General features: G+C 43.5%; 1 protein-coding gene across 2 annotated transcripts in view; it reads left to right on the top strand.

The window, feature by feature from the left end:
• GRIN1 (glutamate ionotropic receptor NMDA type subunit 1) overlaps positions 1-11,304 on the top strand; it is an 83,913-nt gene extending 72,609 nt beyond the window's left edge. For both annotated transcript variants that reach the window (XM_085899305.1, XM_085899314.1), the window contains 5 exons: positions 6,691-6,848; positions 7,315-7,476; positions 7,938-8,047; positions 8,692-8,837; positions 10,225-11,304. In XM_085899305.1, coding sequence (XP_085755431.1) covers positions 6,691-6,848; positions 7,315-7,476; positions 7,938-8,047; positions 8,692-8,837; positions 10,225-10,254 — 606 coding nt within the window. In that variant the 3' untranslated portion in view covers positions 10,255-11,304. The remainder of the gene's footprint in view (positions 1-6,690; positions 6,849-7,314; positions 7,477-7,937; positions 8,048-8,691; positions 8,838-10,224) is intronic.
• The last annotated feature ends 14,872 nt before the right edge of the window (positions 11,305-26,176 follow it).

The raw sequence follows: 26,176 nt of genomic DNA, 5'->3' as shown, positions 1-26,176 counted from the left end.
GTGAATTTCCACAGCCGTAACTATATATATATATATATATATATATATATATATATATATATATATATATATATATATATATATATATATACACACACGCACAAGGTAAGCCCTTTGTTTTTTCAAACCCTTCCCAGAGTTCCTTGAGTTGGGATTCTCATATGTGTACTATTTGTGAATATCTTTACAGCTGTGCAGGAACTCTTGGGAAGGGTTTGAAACAGCAAAGGGCTTACCTTGGTAGCCTTTTTTGGTTGCTTTATGCAGCTTCTTTGGCTGGAAGAGCATGGGAGGAGTTGATTTATTTGTATAATCCTAGCCACCTGGGTTTAATTGATTGGGTGAGAGCTGATTAATTACTCCCTCCATTCACAGGTGAGAGATGTAGATTGATCTTTCTTTATCATACATATTATTATGGCCCGGTGTTCGAGGTTCGCCATGAGGGGAAGCACTCAAGCTCTTCCCCAACACCTGGTGTTGAGGCCACCAGTATGTGGCCCAGTGGGTTGTTAATCAACCACGAACGCCGATTGGTACTACCAATCCTGGCAGGGTGTCACTACTTCGTGGAGGTACCTTACCTTTTGACGACCGTACCAAGCAAGTTCCGTGCACTCAGCGCACACCCGGATTGTTGCCGAGTGATACAGTGAGTGTGTGATGGCTAACGAGCAAATTACGTGGGGTATAAGTTCCTGGCTAACACTATGTGCAGACTATGCTAGACCAATGGAGGAAAAGATGCGTCAAATTGGGTCCCTTTATATTGCAAGAAATTTATCATTAAAATGGCGAGGAAACGTATGTGTACAAGCAAGCAAAGGTTTTAATGCAGAAAATATGTACAGCATGGGAAAGCAAGGATGGGTGATGTGCGGCAAAATAAATACACAGGGCAAAGCGATGCTGTTATAAAGCTTACACAATCTTATTTACACGAACACGACAGGCACCATCAGGAACACTCTCGAGGAAAATTAGAAACCAAGAAAGATAAGCCAAGTACAAGGTGGTTTCAACCTCTTGGTTACCAGGCAAGGTCGACCGACTTGCGCAAGCCCAGTCACTGAAGAGGGGGAAAGAGGAGGAAAACTGAGGGTATCTAAAGTGCGTGGTCGAGGGGGATGGGGGGGGGTTGGGGGAGGTGTTGTGAGGGGTGTGGTGATTGGCAGGTGATTATGCAGAGAAGAAGATGCAAAATATGTGGATCAGTAGCCCCAGACAATCGTTGATGTCCTGCTCAATGGTATAGCAGGTTGAGGTCCTGCTCAAAGGTACGGTATGGCAGGCCGCGCACCTTGGCTCCGCTCTCTCCAGTCCCCTACCGCGGCTCCACACACTGCCCACAACTCCAACACGACACTCTTTCCTCTCCTCCACACACCTCTACAACCTCCAGCAGCCGACTCCTCCCTGACTTGCGTTCAGCGTGCCTTTTTAGCTCCACGGCGCCTCGCCCCTCCCTTTTATTGTATCCACAGCAGACGAGAAAGTGTGAGGAGATAGGCTAATAGTGAAGTGTAAGTTGGTCTGCAAGTGTATTACGATACTGTCTAATACTGCGCTCGGTCTGGCACATGGTTCTTCTGCTCGTTCCACACTCCACTCAGTGGGCTCCATTCCGCTCATTCCGCTTACTCCACTTACTCCGCCAACCAGGTATGCACTGTGACCGCAAACAAGGAACCGCAGCTAAAGAATGACCCAATGCACAGCCAATAATGAGAGAATGGAGCTTCCCGTGCTCAGGAAGTGCAGAACGCACATCGATTGTTTTTTATTCCATAGTGGGGGGGCAGAGTTTCAGAAGCAGATCAGGATGAGCTGTTGGTGTTTTCCAGCGCCCTCAGTGGTGTGTGGACAATTACCACGTTGTTAGCTCCACCCATGTGATGGCCCCATTCGTCTCTAACCTTCCTCATGCAATGAAGCTCTTTGCTCAACATGGGCTGAGCACCTACCTAGTCACAGGCATCATCTGCGAACGCATGCCAAACATGTAATGGGGAGCCATAATTGAGAGGAGCTTCAGAGCTACTGACATGACATCAAACTGAGTCTAGCGCACACTTGCGCCCCAAGTTTGAGATCCGTCCGTCCAGACCCGAGTGTCGGCAATGGTACCCTCCTGCACTCCCCCATTCCCTGTCGGTCCTAAAAGGTGGTGGTGGTCGCTGGTGGTGACCATGTTTGAGTGATGGCAACGTTAGCATAGCGGTGAGCATAGTGTTGGTTTGTGGTGGTTGTGGTTGTGGTTGTTGTTTGTTGTGGTTGAGGCAGTGAATATATATATATATATATATATATATATATATATATATATATTGTTGTGGAATTCCCGCCCGCCGGCGTGCGAGCAACCGCGTTTAACCAATAGCGGCCGCTTCGCCCACCGAATGTGCAATCCAGTCGTGGCTTTCCGGATCAACGCCGAAAACCAGCCACGGGTGTGGTTTAAAGCACACCACAGCCTAGTCAATATTCTACCCGCGCTACAGGGTCAATCGCCGAATTATCGATATACCTAATTAGTCGCGCGGGCAGACTACCGAGAGACTGTACCTCAACGGGGCCGCTTGGAAACGAGCCGCTTAAGCAACTCGCTTCATTTTGGGATAATCAAGCAGGGTATTATCGCGCAGCCTCGTTGGACCTGATCACTTTATCGGCTATTTAAAAACCAACTATATTCCGAACGCAGAATGGCAGTTCAATTAGGGAAAAAGGACACAACGAACGGGTTAACATTTGAACAAGCACATTTATTGAATAAGCGGCACATATGCAGTCATGCAGTCATTTGATCAAGCAAGGCAAGACACGCATGCAGTTTGCAATCAACAAAGGCAAAACAAAAGCACGCATGCAATTATACAGCCAACAAAAGCAATGCAAAAGAGCTACTACCATCTATCTATTATGTATACACTTAACAGTCCTACTTAAAGACATGGCGCCACAACGTTCATGCAAAGAAATGCAAGGAAAAACCCCAGGACAGATGAGGGGTAAACTGGACCCCTTGGGGTCTTTATAAACACGGAGCCATGTAGACCGCAAAGGCTCCGAGAGACCGAGCTGGCTACCTTGTCCCTCGTGGTGACTCGCTAGGGCGACCCTCGATGTCACCTTTCCAGTGACCCACGATATGGCAGGCCGCGCGCCTTGGCTCTGTTGCGCTCTGCTCTCTCCAGTCCCCTACCGCGGCTGCACACACTGCCCACAACTCCAACACGACACTCTTTCCTCTCCTCCACACACCTCTACAACCTCCAGCAGCCGACTCCTCCCTGACTTGCATTCAGCGCGCCTTTTTATCTCCACGGCGCCTCGCCCCTCCCTTTTGCCCCCCCCTCTCTTCCAGCACGCGCGGGAAGCTTCCAGAAGCAGGGTGTTTTCCTCGCCAAATCGGGGCCTTTCTCATTCTTTTCCTTTCTTCATAACTAGTGTCGCTTTATAATCCTTGGTGTTGGGTTATTCTCCTGCTGCGTTGGCTGGCGCAGATGTTATTCGTTGGGGGGGGGGTGGGGCCGTCGTCTGCTTTCCCCCGATGAATGCCAGTCTTCTCGCAACCATGTGCCGAGGTGGAAATGCGGTTGTGGTGAAGGTAGTTATGGTGGTTGTCGTAATGGTGGCGTGGCTGGCGTTTTGTGGTGGTCGTGAGAGTGGTGTGGTTGTGTGGTGGTGGTTAACATGGTTGTTGTGAAGGCGGCTGTTCGTTGTCTGTGAGGATGTTGGCGGTTGACGAGAAGGTGGTTGTGGTGATCGTGGTTGTTGGGGTTGGTGGCGCTTTGTGGTGGTCTTGATGGTGGTGGTCCAAAATAAAGATAGTAAAAGAAAAACGGCTAACTCAAAGATCACAGCCCTGTTACACGAATAAAGTCCATTTAACATCGGTGGGGAAATCTATCTGTACACACACTTATCGATATAACTTTTTCTTGGGGAAATCCTTTATGGTGTCCTGCGAATTTCCACAGCCATAACAATATAATATAATGGTGAATATAAGCGAGCTTGAGTTGTTGTTCGATGGTGTGACGGTTATTATAAAGGCATTTTGATGATGTACGAAATGTTGTAGCATTAGGGTTCGAGTATGGTGAGGACTAAAGTGTAATGTCCATTGCATTATGGCGCATGATTTAAATGGATTTTGATGCGCATATGTTAATGACTGCCTGTCGCTATGGTCTGCATACTGCATGAAGAAAGGCTCGTGTGTGCAGCAAACAAAATTAGTAAAAAGGAGGCATAAAACCTACCTAAATCCCATGTGACACATATTGACCCACATACCCATTACACATTAGGGAAGGGCTATCTAAAATGAATGCCAATAAAAATAACTATATTGGGAACTGCTACAGTATATTATTGTTATGGTCGCTCGGTTCGTCCGGTTGCCCGGTTTGAATCCGACAAGTTACCTCAATGTGGCTGTAACGGTCAGCTGAGTCAGCGATCCCAGAACAGATTAGGGCCTGTTCACTAACGATGCCATGCCCATGGGACCGTCGAACAAGCCAAACGTTACGCCTGTTGGTACTGTATGCCTTGTTAACAATTAAGGCCGAGTGATTCATAGAGGTGCACGGTATGGTCTGGATATGCGATGTTATATGCCAAGGCCAGATAACCCCTTAACAGGTTTTTCTTCGTCACCAACGAAGAACCACAACAGCCAGCACTCACCCTGAGACCAATCCAGTTTAATAAACAAATTAAACATGGGGAAGGGAATATACAAGAAGAAATCACAATAAATGACAAGTATGTAATAAATAAATCAACCCCTTACCCTCTAACTGATCATACGCGTCCATCAAATTATCTACTTGATAATCTACCTTGTCTGGGCCCTCAGACATACCATGCGAGATAGACAAAAGATAAGAGGCAGACAAGACAGGAAATACCTGAGCTGTGGCACAGCTGGTATAGTGAAGGGAGGCAGACTGGTTGCGTCCCTCCACAACCTTGGTCAGCATGCAATCCCGGCACTTGAGAGCACACAGAAAAGAGGAGAGGCATGACTGGCGAGGTGGAGACATGCCACAGCAGGACAACCTGGCAAAATCATGCAGCCTTCTGTTGCATTTGGCTCAGGAAGCTCCTCAAATCCCTTCTGCTGCACAGGCTTGGCCCCCACCTCGAGCTCTGACATGCTTCGCCCTCCCCTCTCACTCATTATTGGGCTGGAACCCACGCGATGGAGATCTTCGCTCAACTTGGGGCTCAGCTCCTACCAAGTCGCACGCTTCAGCTGCGAACGCGCACCAAACATGCAATGGAGCGCCACAATTGAGAGGACTTTCAGAGCTACCGACATGACATCGAACTGAGTCTCATGCACACTTGCACCCCAAGTTAGAGATCTGTAAGTCCACGACCCTTCATTCCAATATTCTGTGGTGATGGGCCTTGGGTGACAGGGCCTATCCCATTCTACCAATAATACTCGCTCCGCAAGACCTAGCGAGCGCTTTCAAGCACATTTAGACAGATTTCACAAAGGAGAGAACATAAAATACAGGCTCAAAGACTCGAGGATTCATGCACACGAACAACAGAGTAGGTAGATGGCATCCATCTCTGACATAAGTGACACACATCTAATATCACAATTAATTACTTTATGCATTTGCTAAACCATCACTTTAAGGAAATAACTTCACTACATTAATCATCTATAACCCACTAGGAGTCATTTCCACTACGATATGTATATACACATCATTGCGTAGCAATTCCTTGCAAACAATTTCAAGCTACAGTCTTGGGTATCTGCCATCCCTCTTCTCGAACATCATCGAGTTCGTTATGTTATTGTTTTAAAAAGAAAGTCCATTTGCAGGGCAGGTGACTAATTGTGATGCCTGGTGTTGTCTTGATGGTTAAAGTGATGGGCTTGGGATCCTAGGATCCTGAGTTCAAATCCTGTTCAGCTGTTGAATTAATACCAGGTGGGGTTGACTCTGCCTGTCATCCTTCCGAGGTCGGCAAAGTGAGTGCCAGCTTGCTGGTATCCTGTATCGGAGTGGCGACCCGTCCAGAATTGTACCCAATAGCCAAGGAGACTGCTTAGGCAGCACCAACGCTCTGCACAGTGTATGATCCCAATGGATGGTGGACGGACTAATTATGAATGCCGTTAAGGAGGCAAACTACTGAAACAGACACCTTGCAAGATGGGCTAGAGGTATGCATGCTCGCCTCTAAGCTGTCTCGCCTGGGTTCGAATCCCGACCAGGATATAAACTGTCGTCCTGGTGCTTCACAGGCAGAGCAATTCATCAACGTGTGTGCTGTCCCACGGATGGATGTTAAACGGGACCCCATCTGCCAGCATTCCTTGGTGGACGTTAAAGATCTCAGTGTCCTTCACGAAAAATAGGCGAACACCTTGACTAAAATTCCTGCCATATCTTGGCAAGCATCAGGCCTGACCAGCCGGTTCATGAAAGAGTTGGGCCAAAAACTGGGGTATAGTGTAGCCAACCCCACAAGAATGTGGCAGTAATTGTGGCCAGTAAAGAAGAACAAGATGAGTTAATAAAAAAATTTAACAATTAAACAACCCGACTTCTATTTTCTATTTCCATTCCTATCGGATATGTGCTGGCCGATTTCATCCTGATGATGTCAATCCTCCCTCCCTACTTTACCCTACCCTTCCCCAAACAGCTACGCAACCCTTCGGACAAGTTCATCTACGCAACGGTGAAGCAAAGCTCCGTGGACATTTACTTCCGTCGGCAGGTCGAATTTAGCACCATGTATCGGCACATGGAGAAATACAACTACGACAGCGCAGCCGAGGCTATCCAGTCAGTCAAGGATGGGTATGCATGACTTGTTACTTCATTCTTGTACAGCACCTGGCTGATTATTGCATTGTTTCTGCATAAGTATGGCTGTGCTGTTGAAGCAGTGCTCCCTGTAGGTTAGTGCAGGAATGTGGAATTAACAAATTGGCAGCTTGACGTCCATCTGAGGGACGGCACACTCATTGATGCAGCGCCCTACCTACAAAGCACCAGGGTAATAGTTTAGACTTGACAACTCAAAGGCAAGTATGTTACTTCTGAGCTCTCCTGTCAGCCCACTACAAATGAGTGGGATGTTAATAACAGACTTCATCACATACTTCAATAAAGCACCAAAAACCATTGATTACACTATCCGATTTAAGATTATTTTGAGATATTCGTTCAGGAACTCGTTTTCAAAATGTCATGCTCGGAAGAAACTTTAACAATGATATTACAATGTAATGCTGTGTAACTGATGGGATGATGTTATCGGCAGCACGCTGCACGCGTTCGTTTGGGATTCGGCTGTGCTAGAGTTTGAGGCCTCACAGAAGTGTGACCTCGTCACGGCCGGGGAGCTGTTCTTTCGCTCCGGCTTCGGCATCGGCATGCGCAAGGAGAGTCCCTGGAAGCAGCAAGTTTCTCTGGCCATTCTCAAGTGAGAGTCGTCTATGCGATAATGTTGCCCGATAACTCTTCTATATATATTAAAAAAAAAAAAAAGAGAGTCATAAGTGAGCTCATGATGACAAGGAACATGTACTGATTGGGCTTTAATGCTCCCCAATTCTCCTGTTGAAAAGTTCCTTTTGTATAATCCAGCACCCAGATTTTATAGCTTTGATTTAAAGACTGCCTCTTGTTTAACGGTCCATTTTAAAAGCCATTACTCTCGGTAGCCAGTTATGCAGGTGACCGCCAAGAAGCAAGGAATTGGAACATTCGCATTTTGTACCTTGTGTGTCCAGCGATTGATGCCACACCAACTCGGTCATGCTGGAGTTATTACATCAATCAATTTTTTTGTTAATCACGACTTTCGACGTGCTTAGCTGGTGTTTTATCGTGACCGATTAATACGCAGTGCGATTGTGCGTTTTGCGCTGTGGTGTGGTTCAGTTTCCATGAGAGTGGCTTCATGGAGGACCTGGACCGCATGTGGGTGCGCTACCAAGAGTGCGACGGCCGCAGTAACTCTCCTGCCACGCTCACCTTCGAAAACATGGCGGGTAAGCAACACGTGATCAAAAGATTGTTTACGGGAATTGCAGCCACAGCATCAAATCTGACCTCTGTGGGCCTGAAAAGCAAAAAGCACTGCCTTCCTCCTGTGACATATGATTTATGGTCTCGCTGAGGAAAATGTAAACAAATGGTTTGGGCACAGGCAGCTGCAATAGATTGGCATAAGGCCCTTGCCAACAGCAGGAAAGGAAACTGGAGCAACTGAGTTGCTTAACAGGTGTTTCCTGTGATGGTAGAGACTGCTTACGCGATAGGTCTTAAGCGAATCGCAACATCTTTACACACGGTCAGCAATGGCCAGTCTTGTGGCGTAGTGTTGTTTAAATGAGCTCGATGTACAAACATGGATGCTGCTGTTGCGATTGGATTTATTTTGTCAGATATGCCCATTGGAAATGAAACGATTTTCATTGCTCAATATCTTTGAAACATTGTCACATAGCACACGTTTTGGTTCGTCATATGCCCTCTAATGTCGGGGAAGGACAAAATGATCGACTGTGTTTTCAGGTGTTCTTTTGTTTTCATCATTGCAACTTTAGGGCACCGGCGGAAATCCAGTGGGAAAATGGTGACGGAACAATTTTATCTTAATCCAGTTATCGGTATGATTCATGCATGTTCACAGGTGTGTTCATGCTGGTGGCTGGCGGAATCGTGGCAGGAATGTTTCTCATATTCATCGAGATCGCGTACAAGCGACATAAAGATGCGAGAAGGAAGCAGATGCAGCTGGCGTTTGCAGCTGTCAATGTGTGGCGCAAGAACCTGCAGGTTTGTTCCGGTCTTGCCATCCGTGTGCTCTTCTGTGCCGCACGTCGATCACTCGGCACTCTTCAAAATGTACCTTTTCCCATAAAAGTCTTTGAAGTCATAAATCCATGCACCATGCGAGGAAACTGGGTGCACGAAAAGGCCCCTCAGCCCATTGACAGTTTAATTTGAATGTATAAATTCAGCTAATTCTGGCGGTCAAAATGTTATCGGAACGGGATACTCAGAATAGCCAAATAGATTCCAACTGGCAGTCAAAACCACTGCTGTGCATGCCTCAATTTCCATGGTGGTTGATGTACTGTACTCTTATTGGCTTTCAGTTTATAAAATACATTGTTATAAAGACAAATACTCCCTTGGAAAAATTCTCACCAGATTTCTATCAGATCTAAATGAGATAAAGCAGGAAGTATTTACAAGGGTATTCATTAAAACAAGTTGCCCGTGGCCGCTTAGGGTTCTAAACGGGGTAGGGATGGAGGCGGTAAAAATGCAAATGACACCTTCTGTCATCGAGCCGGTAAGCTGGGAGCATCAATTCACATCTGATGGAAGTTAAATGCTCTAATGGTAGTGAGGTTCTCCTTTTGAAACGGTTTGTTTGATAATTATTTGTCACTTTTTGATGTCTAGAGTGCGTAGTAAATTGTATCGGTGTCAAAGCCAGCGACCAATTGCAAATTAATAGTAAGATGGTGAGTAAAAAGAAAAGAATAGAGCCTACCTTTTGTTGTACAAAAATGAACTGCACCAGAATATCGTGTACACTGGAATCGGTTACGATCTAACCAATTAAACAGTTCCACTCTAGTATGAGCACAGGCAGGTGTACTACGTCCAGTAGCAGTACAAACTCCACATCTCATCTGTGTGCAGCACACGGTTGCAGGTTTTCGTCGTGGTTAGGCCAATGTGTGCTATAAGTTAAAGCAGGAATTTGGAATTTGGTCAGAGTGATGGCAATAACTCGTCTCTTCTTGGCTAATGACACCGAGGGATCTTTAACGTCCATCAACGAACAGTCCTGGGAGATGGGTCCTCGACTTAAAGTGCCTGCAAGTGACGTTGCACACATTGATGCCTGATAGCCCTGCATGCAAAACACCTGGGCGACCATTTATAGCTGGGTTGGGATTCGAACCCAGGCTAAACAGCTCAAAAGTGAGTGCACATACCTCTGAGCTATCCTACCAGCCCTACATAGATATACGATCTGCAAAGTTTGAGCATATTTGGAAATCCAGGAACTTAATCGCACTTCACCACCACATAATCCAACAGTTAGTCCTGCTTCATACTTAAACCTCTTTTATAAAGATCCTGATGTGTTGCCCTGGAGCTAACATGATATATATATATATATTTTTTCTTCTTCTTTTTATAGGAGGAACCTGCAACACCATGTCGACAGTGAAGAAACGAGGTTGTCATCGTCCAACCCGTTACCTGGCATTATCAAGAATAATGACGACAAAACGTAGTACGACTGTTCACAAAACAAAATCGATGTTCATGCCTAGATAAAGCAATTGAGGATCGTTGACCCCTACATATATTAAAATACAGTGTGGATTGTTGAAATGTGTTAAAATGACAACAGAAGTGACAACTCTCAAAAAAAGAGAAGCCACATTTGAGTCATAATTGTCTGCAATGTATCGTAAAGCACATTGGGTACTCGGTACTTGGGGGTAGCTGACGTGCATGTTAAAAAAATAAATGATTGAATGTGCATTACGATTATGACATGATTATGACGTCACATGGGTTAAACTGGCATCTGGCAAATTGATTCCTTTGAGTGATGCCAGTTTAACTCCTGTGACGTCATGCTGACAAATCGCGTTGCTTGGATAGACCGAGTGTTGCTGTCATCATAGCCGGATACTCGGAGAGCAGATTTTTTTTGGAAGTTTGCCGCCGGTGATACGGCAACTTTTACAGCACCTTATTTAACACGTTACATTAATTATTCATGCCTGTTCTTTATGTCCTTTATAACATCCTTAAATACAGTAAGCAGTGAGATGGATTGAAGCTCAGTTGGTACATCTGGATTCCAGGTTCCAATTAGTGACTTCCGAATCGGACTTTACGCAGACATTTATCAAGAATTAACTTTTAACTTTCAAAAAGAATATAATTTGTACATAATATACGTGTGTTGGTGCACTGTGCCAAATAAAACAGTTATATAATTATTCTATAAAACTTTGGTTCGTGAAAGAAGGATTATGGAAACCTTTATGAATGTGCCACCGCATTACAAATCCTGAATTATTGGACTGTGTTTTTACATGGTGCAAAAAGAAGTTGAATGTAAGTTTTTAATGGTTATATTTACCTGATATCGTGTGCTTATGGCTGTATTTTTTTTTATCTTATTTTTATTTTGGTCTGGTGTTTATGATGATATACTTTGTGCTGCTAAACAATAAAAATTAATGTGCAATGCTGAAAACAAGTTTACTTACCCTTTTTAGAAGTGAGATTTATCTGAAATGTTTGAACTTTAACGGTACTTCCACGTCGATCGAAAATGGGTGACGATGTGCTTGTGCAGTTAGACAGAGTTAAACGTACATTCATCTCTTAAGGGGCTGTCACACCTTGACGTTTCAGCCAGCGTATGCCGACGTATGAAAAATTTGACGAATACGCTGGCACACATCGAATACGTTATGGGTAAGTTTTGTATACGTTAAGAGCACGCTGAAACACGCTGGCATACGTCGTAGTACGCCGAGCTCGTCGACAAATTTTAAGCATGCTCATAAATTTTCGATGTATGCCAGCGTATGACTCACACATTCCGCATACGCTGGCCATAAGTTGTAGGCACGTTATGCGATCGTTGACACACGTCGACACACGTTACTTGTAAGTTACTCGTAAGTCGAAATACATCAAGGTAATGTTTAGCATACCCGAAACTTATTTCTAACCTATGAGTAACGTGCTTTGAACCTATGTGTAACATATCTCCAACGCATATTGACATATGTAGACGTCTTCCGAACGAACACAGAACTTACTGAACGTGTTTCTAACTTACAGCTACCGTATAATGGCGTATTGGCAGCGTTTAGGGGAATTGGTATATAAAAATGGGCTTCACAGGAGTAACCCGTCAGTGTTCCAGACTCCATGGTTTATTATTATTATTTTTTTCTTTGGCATGACAGTGATGTTGACACTTCGATGTCTAGTACGGTTATGATTTGAATCGTCGAGCGGCAGCCTTTTAATAGGCTACGCCACGTGATCTTCGGCGATACTCTGCCGCGCTATGCATAAGTTAGACTATCGTTGGGCATAAGTTGTGAACGCCGACAACACGATAAGCATTCGTTGGTATAAATTATCTATAAGTTATCAAAACGTTCTGTGTACGTAACTAATACGTTATGCATACATCCAACTCGTTAATATATGCCCAAAACTGAAAAAAAACATCAATAGTTCAGCGTACGCCAGCGTTTTAGATCAATTTTGATACGTTGCTATACGCTGGCTAAATCGTCAAGGTGTGACAGGGGCTTTAGCAATGTTTTGTACGAGAAAGGCAAATGACAGAGGTGGGATTTGCAAATGCACGGACAATAGAGCAGAGAAGAACAGGTGGATAAGGGCACATAGACAAATGGGCATGACAACTAGAGAGTTCAGAAAACACCTCACCCCATGCAGTCTTGAGAAAAACAAGGCAAGGGTGGGGTCTGCGAGCAGTAAATTTGATTGGTCGAGATGATGTTTTTCATAAAATAAAGATTTTAAAGGTTGTAGAAAAAAACTTTTTTTGGAAGTTTACCGCCGTTAATACGGCAACTTTTACAGCACCTTATTTAACACGTTACATTAGTTATTCATGCCTGTAGTTTGTGTCCTTTATAACATCCTTAAAAACAGTAAGTTTCCTATTTGGAATGAATTTTCAATTTTGTTTGACTGCCAGACAGACGGTAAAACAATTATCTCACTCCTCTCTATGCATGTGCAATCGAGACAAATTCAGAGCCAAAGTACGGCCATGAAACCTGCGACAGACAGGTTTGTTTTCCAGTTCATGTTCCGATTCATGTTCAAACGATAACACGTTGAATTGAAATTAAATAGCTCCTCAATCATAAACTGACGTTTGTGGACAGACAGAGACATTGAACCAATTGCTTAACCCTGCTTTTCTCTTCATGCACACGGGGTCACAACTAGGGACAAACAAAGAGGAAGCACGTTGAGAGAAGTGGACAAGTGAGTGAGAGTTACAAACAGATGGGAAAGCCAATAGACCGGGTAATCGCAGCCAGATAACGTGACAGGTGGATGGAGGATAAAGGGCAGTGACAATAGAAAAGGTTACGAGTCAGAATGCGAGGCATCACAAGATGGCAGTCAGTCACCACTGTGTGAAAGCCTGGAGGGAGGAGAAAGATTGGATGCATTCAAACGCATGGTTCTACAGACGATGGAAGATGACAAAGCATTGAAAACAAGCAGTGAGAATGGACTTGTCAAGAGTAACAAGGTACGTGCTGCTTCACGAGCACATGTGACCCAGAATCGTATGTGAAGTGGTATATAAGATTCTTCCAATATGTCACTGATGTTTCCCAGAAATTTGAGTCGACCCAGAACACTGCCCTGGGAGATAACAGCTTCCAAGAGAAGAGCAAGAGAAAGAATATCTTTCAGAGCATGTACTACTTGCAAGTGTGGAGGTAATCCCCCAGCCAGACAAAGAGAAGACCCTCCAGCTTGGTGAGCAAAGCTCGTAGGAAGTAGCTTGGTAAATCTCCCCACCATGATAATAAAGCGAAACAAAAGAATAAGGTTTTGCCAGTTTTTCCTCTTCTTCCTTTTCACTGTAGCCCAAAACATTTAGTGGCTCTCAGTCTTTTTTTAAGGTAGATTTCAATTAAAATTAAAGCAGAAAACTATCTAGAATACTTGCTTGTGGGTACCATATACGACACAGTTGAAAACTGCTGATGTTTCAGATAATTGTGAAAATATCACTTCGTTGCATGTGGACCCTTTAAAGATGGCTCTTGGCCTTGCGAGACAAATGACTGCATCAAGCAGGTGATGAGTACATAGTCATATAATCATAAAGCAAGTTCATTTATTTCCACAAGTAATAACAAGAGGCTTGGTACATTAATTACAATGAACATACACTGCCTTCAGAAAGTATTCACACCCCTTGACTTTTTCACATTTTCTTGTGTTACATCCCGAATTAAAAATGGATAAAACTTAAAAATATATAAAAAAAAAAACAATTGTCACTGATCTACACAAAACACTCCATCATGTCAAAGTGGGATTTTTATTTTAGAAATTTTTACAAATTAATTAAAAATGAAAAACTGAAATGTCTTGCATCAATTATAATTATTCAACCCCTTTGCTACGACACTCCAAATTGAGCTCAGGTGCGTCCAATTTCCTTTCATCATTGAGATGTCTCTACAACTTGATTGGAGTCCACCTGTGGCCAATTCAATTGAATGGACGTGATTTAGAAAGGAACACACCTTTCTATTCTATATAAGGTCCCACAGTTGACAGTGCATGTCAGAGCAGAAACTCTACCATGAAGTCCAAGGAACTGTCCATAAAACTCTGAGATAGCATTGTAAGGAGGCAGAGATCTGGGTAAGGGTATAATACAATTTCAACATTGTTGAAAGTTCCCAAGAGCACAATGAGCTCCATCATTAGGAAATAGAAATAATATGGAACGACCCAGGCTCTTCCTAGAGCTGGCTGTTCAACCAAACTGAGCAACTGGACAAGGACCTTGGTCAGGAAGGTGACCAAGAACCCAATGACCACTCTCACAGAACTACAGTGTTCCTTGGCTGAGATTGGAGAACCTGCCAGACGGACAACTGTCTCTGTAGCATGTCACAAATCTAGGCTTTATGGGAGAGTAGTCAGATGGAAACCACTCCTGAGAAAAAGGCACATGACAGCACACCTGGAGTTTGCGAAAAGGCACGAGAAAGACTCTGAGAACATGAGGCAAAATATTCTGTGGTCTGATGAGAAGAAAATTGAACTCTTTGGCCTGAATGGAAAGTGATACGTCTGGCGGAAACCGAGCACTGCTCATCACCCATCTAAAACCATCCACACTATGAAGCATGGTGGAGGCAGCATCATGCTATGGGGATGCTTTTCAGTGGTAGGGACTGGGAGACTTGTAAGGATAGAGGGAACAATGAATGGAACCAAATACAGACAAATCCTCGAGGAGAACCTGCTTCAGAGTGCAAAAGACCTTCGACTGCGGTGAAGATTTACGTTCCAACAGGACAATGACCCAAAGCATACAGCTAAATCAACACTGGAACGGCTTCAGAACAAGAGCGTGAAAGTCCTGAGTGGCCCATCCAAAGCCCAGACTTGAAGATTGTTGTTCACCGACGCTCCCCATCCAACTTGACAGAGCTTGAGCAAATCTGTAAGGTAGAATTGGAAAAAATCCCCAAATACAGATGTGGAAAGCTGATACAGACATACCCAAGAAGATTCGAAGCTGTAATCGCTGCCAAAGGCAGTTCAACAAAGTGTTGACTCAAAGGGTTGAATACTTACTGTATGTAAATTAGACATTTCTGTGTTTCATTTGCAATGAATTTGTAAAAAATCTCGAAAAACATGTTTCCACTCTGTCATGATGGGGGTATTTTGTGTAGATCAGTGACAAAAATTATATATTCAATCCATTTTAAGTTCAGGCTGAAACACAACAAAATGTAACAGTGTCAGGCAGTGTCTGAAGGCCCTGTATCTCTGCAATGTACGATTACTGAACCAACTGGTCTTTCACCCATCGCTCTTTTGCTGTTGGTCCAACCTGTCGTCAGTTTGGGTTCGGCGGACAAGTTCCTTCATGCTTCCGAAAATTAACTTGCGTTGTATTTACGTTGTACATTGTGATTACATCATGGGAAGCGCTCGGGTTAATTTTCATTGAATCCACTGTACGGGGACACGAATGAACTCGCAAACCCGACGACTGAAAGATCTGCAAACTGTTCAGTGCAACCCATCCAGGTCTTGGGCTTACCTGACCGGCACCTGAAAAGTCTTCCCATGACATAATGTCAACGTGAAAAATGTAGTGCATCGGGTACATCCCGAGGCACAGAAACCAGAAAGATGGCTCTTTGCATTGTATGAAATATCAGCGTCACCGCGAACAAAACGAGATATTCAAGATCACACTACTGGTATGATATGTAACAGAACTCACCTGACATTTTGGGAGAAAAGCAGCACATTTATCACGTACCAACAACAGGCTGCATAATCAGAATTCTAGAAGCATTTGTCAACAGCGCGTTCAACCTTTTGCTGTTCTATTGTTACCATATGAATGTTTGAAAATCCTAAGATTGCTTGCGTAGAAGCTAATTGCCCAACCTATCGATGGTCTATTGGACCACTCCCTTTGTCCTTGTCTTTTTGTTTTTTTGAAAAGTTAATTGCATTTGTTGACTTTCAAAATAATGCAACAGCAAGCCAAATTTTTTTTGTTGTTGTTAACCTAACCCTATTTGACATCTTTCAGCATGACCTGTTTATTTATTTTATTTCCTTAGTATTATTATTATTATTTTTTTTTGATAGGAGCGAGGCTCATGGAAGAGCAAGGTATAACTGGCAGTGCGACAAACATCAAGGAAAAGAGGAGAGGGAGGAGGGGAGGAAACACTGAAAATAGAAAGTAAGATGGTTGGGTTAAGAAAGGTTAACGGGGGGTAAAAAAAACAAACAAAAAAAAAAAACATCAAAAGATCATGAGATGCAAATGGGGGTGACAAGAGATGGTGGTGCACTGGTTGAAGTCCTGGAGGGAGGAGTGGGACGGAACAACTCCATAAACAGGAGAAGCGAGGAAAAAAAGGGTTGAGGGTGGGCAGTCAGCCTGGATTTTGGAAATTTAAACAGGAGGGGGTTATTGGAAGAACGTGTGCATCCTGGAATTGCTGGGGAGTGTCGGGAGACTGACAGAGCAAAGAGAGCAATGTTGGAGAGTAGATGGTGGAAAACGGTGACATCACCGACCCCCCCCCCCTACAATGCAAGAGCAACAGACCCTGTGCTATGGACAAAGGCCTTGTAGACTCTGAGTAGCTCTGATTTTCCAAGGGAAGACTTGGACCAACGGAGGATACCTAGTTTGTGGCTCGCTTTGGAGGCCATCTTTGCTATGTGGTCGGCCCAGGAAAGGTCATGGCTGATGCTGAGGCCTATAAGTTCAAGTGACTGAACTTCTTCCAGGGGATGACCAAGGAAATCGATAGGTGGATTTGTTTGACAATCATTCCGGAGCGAGAGGGTGAGACTGTGAGAACCTGTCGTCGACTATCTGTCGTTTGGAGATTTTGAGATTGGTAAACCTGTTGTCTTTCATTTCCCTAACGATATAACTGACAGCTCAGTTGAGATGTGATGGAAACATGCCAAATCTCTGACACCAAATGAGCAATCTACATCAAAGGTTGGTCAGCTCTTTACCTGATAGCACTTTGAGTACAGGTGAGTTTCAATACCCTCTGCACATTCTGCTTCGTGTGGAATCATGTGCATATGTTCAATAAATAAAATGGCCTGCGGTTAAGTGTCTTTAGCCTTATCGTAGACTTTTACTCAAGCTTCCACAGGATCAACATCCAAGCTACAGATTCCTCGAGATCAATATTCAGCGCTTTGAAGTCAACCGACTCTGTGACAGATGAACAGCAGGAGTTAAAGCCGAGAGAGAAAGCCTTTTTGCTATTGCATCGGAAATGAATGCTTTGCAATTGATCACAGCCGATGAGTTCATCTGATGAAGAAAAATGTCGACCTGCTTTCAAGGCCTGTGTCTCCATCCGCTCTCGCTACATCTCTGTCCTATCTTAATGTACCATTGATAATTATCTGTCTTATGTATCATTCTTTCCCTCTATTATTGAGAACCTCTCTGGTTTTTGATATCTCTTCCAGCAATGGACCCCGACAACCTTCCATGCTCGGGTCCTCAATACATGCATGGATGAGCCGGCTCTCCCAGTGTCTGCGCTTAATGTGGATGAAAGATTGCCACCATCACCCCAATTCACAAAAAGGGAGCAAAATCTGACCCATTGAACTATAAATCCATGGGCCTCATTCTCATAAGTCAGCAATGTTACGGAAACTATGATCACAAAATAAATCTTAACATTCTTCTTTTCCTTTGAGCACCAGTTTTACTTCCACCATGTACGTATATAGCCTATCTATTTTGTTCATCCAGAAATGGACAGACACCTTGAATGACAAGCAAGAGGTCAGAGCAATCTATTTAGATTTTTCATTGGTTTTTTTTTTTTATGCATCTCACACCCAGCCATTGTTGTCAAGCTCGAAGCCAATTGCGTCTTCCATGACTCGTAAATAAACGGCCTCTCACCTATCCTTAACAACCCTCCCTAGCATTTTGTTGATTACTCAACACTGGGCCATTCTGAAGCCTTGCAACAGACAATATACAGTTTCTGTCAATTGTTTCTAATCTGGAAAACCATGACCTTTAAGCCGAGCAAGTTGCATGTACTCACCCTGTCTCTTCACAAGGATTGCTGCACTGATGTTTCCATTTCATTCTGATGTCTACTTTTGGCAAAGGCCCAGTGTATGCAACTTTAAAGCATCACTATCTACCATGACTTATTCTGTCCATGACTGGCCTTCAAAATGCAGGCATCGATTGTGCGTTCTCTCTTGTACTGAGCTGCTGTCCATTGCTTACAAGATGTTTGTCTGCACCATCATCCGATTATGTTTCATCATTGTGGGTAAGGTCCCCCATAGACTTACCCGGCACTTTTTAATGCCGTGGAGTCCAAGGCCTTGCAAATCATTCACATTGCTGCCATGAAGTGGATGTGCGTGACTTGACACCGGCTCATCATCGAGAAAATGGCAGTTTCTCAACCTTCATGTCAACCTCTCCCCATCCGGTTTTTTTTTCTAATCTTTTGTCCTTCATCAACCCCCTTGCTAAATGGAACATATTCACCTGACAAGCTTCTCTCAATCTTCCTCTCTCGTCCATACTGTCTTTCTGTCTCTATTATTTATTCGCTCTCTTTTCCTCAATTCTTGAACACCTTTCCTAACACTTATCCAGTTATCCTCTTCCCTGGAGTCTTGCAAGCTGTTCTTTCATCAGCACCAACAGTCGAACCATACACCCATCAATGCCATATTTTATTCCTTGTGAATTCTAACGCGTTCATGATTTGTCGGTTGTTTCTACAGCTTGCTGTCTCTGAAACGTAACAATTTTCGCTCAACCATGAACTTCAATTTATGCAGAACAAGGTAGTTTTGAAAAGTGAACATCCCCCAAAAAAGCAAATGGTGAGACCAAGTAGTTTGATAGTGTGCCAGTCAATATCTAACCACATGATCGGAGTAGTCATCTTAAAGGGATGCTTGTGATTATATTGTTTATTATCTCAAAGCAATTCCATCGTGGAACTTGAAGGACACTCAGTAGAGCGTATACCTCTCCCACGTAACGCCTGATCCACGAGAACATATCGGGCCCAATACATTTTTGAAATATCATGGTATACAGTACTATATCGTTTTTGGCCTGATCTCTCAATGGTGAAGAATCACTTTAGAAATTAAATAATTCTCGTATCCAGATTCGGATTCAGATCTTCACCAAAATCGAATCGATTTGTCAGGGTCACGCACCCAACCTGTGCACCAAGTTTCGGCCCAAGTCACCAAAATTGATTCGATTTTGGTGAAGATCTGCATCTGGATCCAGATACGAGGATGAAAGAGATATATTTTTAAGTGATTCTTCATAATTAATAGATGGCGCCAAAAACGATACATAACATGATATTTCAAAAGGTTGTGGGCAGATTATGACCAAATTTGGTGGATGAGTTGGGGAGGTGAAATGACGAAGACGATTGAGATTTTGGTTCAGGTCCAGCCTATCGGTGAGACACAAAAAGCAAACTGTTCAGCTTGGCGGAGGTATGCACTCCACCGAGTGCCATTGTACTTCTTATTAAATACACGTACATTAGAAATCACTTTATTACCTCTGCCACCGAAGGTGAAGGAGGTAATGTTTTCACCCCTCTCTGTCTGTTTGTTAATTGCCGGAATCCTTCGGATTTCGGAAATTATGTTGGTCGGCTGTGTGTGTCATTCTGTGTGTCTGTCTGTCTGTCTGTCTGTCTGTCTGTCTGTCTGTCTGTTTGTGTGTTTGTTTACCCTGTAGCTGCCACACCGTTTCAGCGATCATGACCAAACTTGGTATGGGATCATGATCATGACCGAATGTCAGGGGGGTCGGGTCAAAACTTGGCACACAGATGAAGAATGAGGGCTGAAATTAGCACGATATATATATATATGTATATATATATATGTATATATATATATATATATATATATATATATATATTTCTGAGATCAGATACAAAATGGCCGATTGATGGCCATTTCATTACTTAAATATGTCCTCAACTATTTTTTAGACATACATGGTCCGATTTTGTTCAAACTTGGCGCAAACACAGTACATGATGGCATACATGTGCTTCTCGCTTCATTTTGCGATCTGATCAAAGATGGCCGACTGGTAGACTGGCGGCCATTTTAGTTGTTAAAAAAATAACTCTGTATCGAACACGTCCTCAACCATTTCTCAGACATGCATTTACCGATCTGTTCAAACTTGGAACACACATAAGGAATGATGGTTTACAAATGCACGTCATTGTTTTTCGACTTCAGAATCCAAGATGGCCGACTGGTGGCCATTTTAGTTGTAAAAAACCCAATATTGAACTCGTCCTCAACCATTTCTCGGACATGCATTTACTGATGTTGTTCAAACTTGGCACACAGATATAAGGAATGATGGCTTCCATAAGCATGTCATTTCTTTTCAAGATGGCTGACTGGCGGCCATTGTGTTATTTGAATGTGTCCCCAACTATTGCTCAGACATGCATGGTCCGATTTTGTTTAACCTTGGCACAAGCACAGTACATGATGGCCTGCACATGCGCCTCACATTTTTTGCAGTCTGATCAAAGATGGCCGACTGGTGGACTGGTGGCCATTTTAGTTGTATGTAAATATGAGCTATAACTCTTTAACTCTGTACAGTAAAATTACTAAAACAACAGCTTATGTGACATTTTTTTGTCTTTTTTACTTGTTTATCTTGTCTGTAGAAATTACTTTTCGAGTAATTAAATCATACTCTTTTCTCTCCTCCAGCCAATTGGCTTTGTCATACTCCATAACTGCTCATGACCTTTTATATTCTCACAATTCTACTTGCAGGCTTTTTTTTTGTATACCTTGTCGAGGCTCGTATGAGAGCTAACACACAACACACAGGAAGGGGGGCATGAGACAAGAGGGGCGGGAGTGGAAAGGACAAAACAGTGGGGAACAGAGACATTAGGAGATCTGTGGAAGGGAGAGGGATGGAGTGGGAAACATGGGGAATAGAAGATGGACATTACAGGGACTTTCAGGAAGGAAAGCAGGAAATATGAAGGAGGTGGGCTTGGGTGGCTTATTGGAGGTAGAAAAGATCGAGGATTTGGATGGGGGATGATATGAGGTGGTGGTGAACAGCCGTTTTGAAGACCTGGAGGGAAGAATGGGATTGAATAGAGTGAGGGAGCTTATTCCAAAGGTGGGATAAAAGAGGAATGAAAGAGTGAAAGTGAGCAGTGATTCGTGATTTTGGTAGTTTTACCAGAAGGGGGTTGTTGGCAGACCTTGTGCGCCCTGCGGGAATGTGGTGGGGACAAATCACAGAGAGAGCAGGGGGGGCGAGGGTGGAGGGGGGACGGTAGAAGACAGAAAGACCACCGACAAGCCTACGGTGAGAGAGTGAGAGGCCCAAAGACTCAGCCTCATTATGGGAGATGCCAATGATCCAAAATGCCTTTGTTTCTACAGCATGAAGCCGAGAAAGGTGGGAGGCAGGAGCACCAGCCCAGAGGGGAGAGCAGTACTCCATCAGGCTGCAGACGAAAGCTTTGTAAGTGGTCAGGAGCTCAGGTGGGCTGAAGAAGGACTTTGCACGAGGGAGGATACCCAGTCGGCAACTGGCTTTGGAGGCGAGGTTTGAAATGTGAATTTCCCAGGAAAGATCATGGTAGATAGTGAGACCCAGAAGCTTGAAAGAAAGGACTTCTTGCAGAGGATTGTTGAGAAAGTGGATGGGGGGGGGGGGTTCTAAACAGTCCTTTTGAAGAGACATAGTGAGAGTGTGAGATTTGTCTGGATTGATAGACATGTTCCACGTGCTGGACCAATTTGTGATTTTACCCAGATCTGCATTGAGCAAAGAAGCTGCTGCTTGCCGGTGTGAGGGATGACCGATGGTATGACAGAGGGTGGAGTCATCAGCAAAGAGATATAGAGGATTTTCCAGAGTCGGAGAGATCATTGATGAAAACCAGAAAAAGAACAGGACCCAGAACGCTACCTTGAGGAACTCCAGCCTGGACAGGAAGAGGGGATGAAAGAACTCCATTTAGGGTTACATTGTCCCGCCACAAGAACTGTATGTCAATTTGTCTTTTCTTTCAATAGAAAATGTCTTTCACAGCCTTTTCTACTCACCCCAATACTATATGTCTCTAATGTCCATTGTCTGCCTGTTTCCATGGAGCACATTGTCGATTTGTTCACCTTCCATCTTCTATTGCCTGGTGTTGGCTTAATGGTTCGGATGGTGGGCTTGGGATCCTAGGATCCTGAGTTCAAGTCTCCCTCGGATGTTGAATTAATACAAGGTGGGGTCGACTGTGCCTGTCATCCTTCTGAGGTTGGCAAAATGAGTGCCAGCTTGCTGGTACCCTCTGCTGGAGTGGCGACCCATCCAGGATTGTATCCAATAGGCAAAGAGACTGCATAGGCAGCACCAACACTCTGCACAGAGTGTGGTCCCAATGGATGGGTGGATCTTCTATTGTTCAGCTCTTCCAAAAGCCTTGACCTCTGTTCACAGAGTGTCTTGCTTTATCAAAAATATATCTCTTGTGATACAATATACTATACATCCTGCAATTTCCTAGTTTTAACTATCCGAGAGTAATTTTTAATGTTGTCTTCATGACCAAGATCCGCTTTAGAAGAAAAGGTTACTTAAGTTTGCCATGAAAGGATTTATTATTTCCACCCACAAAGGCTCTCACCGGCATCCAAGAGCAGGTTTCACTGCACACCTGTCCAACATGGTTTTGATAATGTGAACTTACCAGACATTATTAAAAAATAAAACGAATTATTATTAAATCACATACATATCTAACTGAGTTACATCTCCAGTTTTTACCATTACAAGCTGCATTTCCTTTACCACTCATTTTTTCGGATGGCTTATGCATTGGGTCATGAATTATTCATGTACGGTATATTTCCATCGGCCCCTCCAGACTGCAGCACAGATGTCCTGTTGAGGCCCCATAAAAACCACAAAGATGGTCGCAAATCATGGCGTACAGCTGGTAAGGGGCCTTGTTCGTGCAGTTCCATCAGCCACCTGGGAGATGTGATGTTGAATAAAAGTGGTGAGGCACCCGTGAATGCAGAATTCCATGGTGACTGTAAAGCCTCAAATAAGAGCTCTCAGACATGTAGCAAATGGGAAATCTCAAGATATTATCTGATTCAAACGTGTGGATAGTGCATCGCCCTCGGATTGCGAAGCCACTCTGGCTGCAAAAAGGACATCAAATTGAAGTGGTATGTATATGTTCTGCACTAATGCAGCCTGTTACATACTTGCTGATAATATTGGATATAGACATGGAAACAATGACGATGAAAAAAAGAAAAGAAAAAGGTACATTCCTGCCAAATTGCAATAAACCGAGCTGAATTTGCTGATCCACAACCACAACAAAGGTTTTCTGGCAGTTACGCATCCACTGAGACCACTTTACACGAATGTGTATCTTATGCATCTTAGCTTGTTGAAGGATCATGAACACTCATACTTTAAGCTATGTCATAAGCAAGATCTCTACTGAATCGTCGTCTATCACGTCGAGAACAGACGCTGAAGTGTGGATATCACTTTTAGAGAGTTTGGGCTTTCTTCCTTAACTGCTTCTATTGTCAACAGTACCAGTTTCATCCTCCGCATATTCTTATATACACCTCCTGCTGAAACATGAAATCGGGCAACAACCTTCCACGCAGCTAGGAGTTTGATTTTGAAATGCATGTCCTCTGATACTTCCTTTCCAGGAGCCATAGTATTCACCAATACACATGCAATGCACTACACTACAATGATATCATCACCTATACTTCTATAGTCCTGCAGGTGTGCCACCTTTATGCTTACATTGCTCCGACATCGCTTGCTCCTACCTACAACCAATCACAGTGCACCATATCAATACATGACTGAGCTCAGGAGCATTTCATTTTCACAGGTGAGATACTGTATATATAGCGAGGTGTGTGTGTGTGTGTGTGTGTGTGTGTGTGTGTGTGTGTGTGTGTGTGTGTGTGTGTGTGTGTGTGTGTGTGTGTGTGTGTGTGTGTGTGTGTATGTGTCGAGCCTTTTCTATATTTTCTATGCAATGCCATACCCATGTGCCAATCTCCACCAAATTTTGCACACAGTATATGCAAATTTTGGTGGAGATTGTCACATGAAAGGGTAGGTCATGGGTGTAACGAAAAAATCTGCAAAATCTCCCCCCCCCCCCCACAACCACCAATCACCGGCAAGGCAATTGTCTGTGAGTGTGTGTGTATTTCTGAAATTCATAGAAATACAAGAATGACCACACTGTAGTCACAACCAACCACACAGGATATATATATATATATATATATATATATATATATATATATATATATATATATATATATATATATATATATATGTTGTCCTCCTCTGTCCACTCAACTTCGCTTACATTCTCCAAACTGTCTCATTCACCTTGTATCATGTCTGTCCCATGTTCCCATATTAATGAATAATATTAGATAGAGCGGTGTCTGTCCCATGTTCTCATGTGAATGAATAATATTAGATAGAGCCGTGTCTGTCCCGTGTTCCCATGTGAATGAATAATATTAGACAGAGTCAAAGTCTGTCCCGTGTTCTCATGTGAATGAATAAAATGAGATAGAGCCGTGACTGTCCCATGTTCCCAGGTGAATGAATAATATTAGATAGAGCCAAAGTCTGTCCCGTGTTCTCATGTGAATGAATAATATTAGATAGAGCCAAAGTCTGTCCCGTGTTCTCATGTGAATGAATAATATTAGACAGAGCCGTGACTGTCCCATGTTCCCATGTGAATGAATAATATTAGATAGAGCGGTGTCTGTCCCATGTTCTCATGTGAATGAATAATAGATAGAGCCGTGTCTGTCCCGTGTTCCCATGTGAATGAATAATATTAGATATAGCCGTGACTGTCCCATGTTCCCATGTGAATGAATAATATTAGATAGAGCCGTGACTGTCCCATGTTCCCATGTGAATGAATAATATTAGACAGAGCCGTGTCTGTCCCGTGTTCCCATGTGAATGAAGAATATTAGACAGAGCCGTGTCTGTCCCGTGTTCCCATGTGAATGAATAATATTAGATAGAGCCGTGACTGTCCCATGTTCCCATGTGAATGAATAATATTAGACAGAGCCATGTCTGTCCTGTGTTCTCATGTGAATGAATAATATTAGATAGAGCCGTGTCTGTCCCATGTTCCCATGTGAATGAATAATATTAGACAGAGCCGTGACTGTCCCGTGTTCTCATGTGAATGAATAATATTAGACAGAGCCGTGACTGTCCCATGTTCCCATGTGAATGAATAATATTAGACAGAGCCGTGTCTGTCCCGTGTTCCCATGTGAATGAATAATATTACATTGAGCCAAAGACTGTCCCGTGTTCCCATGTGAATGAATAATATTAGACAGAGCCGTGTCTGTCCCATGTTCACATGTGAATGAATAATATTAAACAGAGCCGTGTCTGTCCCGTGTTCCCATGTGAATGAATAATATTAGATAGAGCCGTGACTGTCCCATGTTCCCATGTGAATGAATAATATTAGACAGAGCCGTGTCTGTCCCGTGTTCCCATGTGAATGAATAATATTAGATAGAGCCGTGACTGTCCCATGTTCCCATGTGAATGAATAATATTAGATAGAGCCGTGACTGTCCCATGTTCCCATGTGAATGAATAATATTAGACAGAGCCGTGTCTGTCCCGTGTTCCCATGTGAATGAATAATATTAGATCGAGCCGTGAC

Source organism: Eptatretus burgeri, chromosome 1 (assembly GCF_056783735.1).
Source record: "Eptatretus burgeri isolate ZD-2024b chromosome 1, Ebu_testis_v1, whole genome shotgun sequence".
NCBI lineage: Eukaryota > Metazoa > Chordata > Myxini > Myxiniformes > Myxinidae > Eptatretus > Eptatretus burgeri.
Note: the sequence above shows the minus strand (reverse complement) of the source record. Positions and strands in the feature narration are given on the sequence as shown.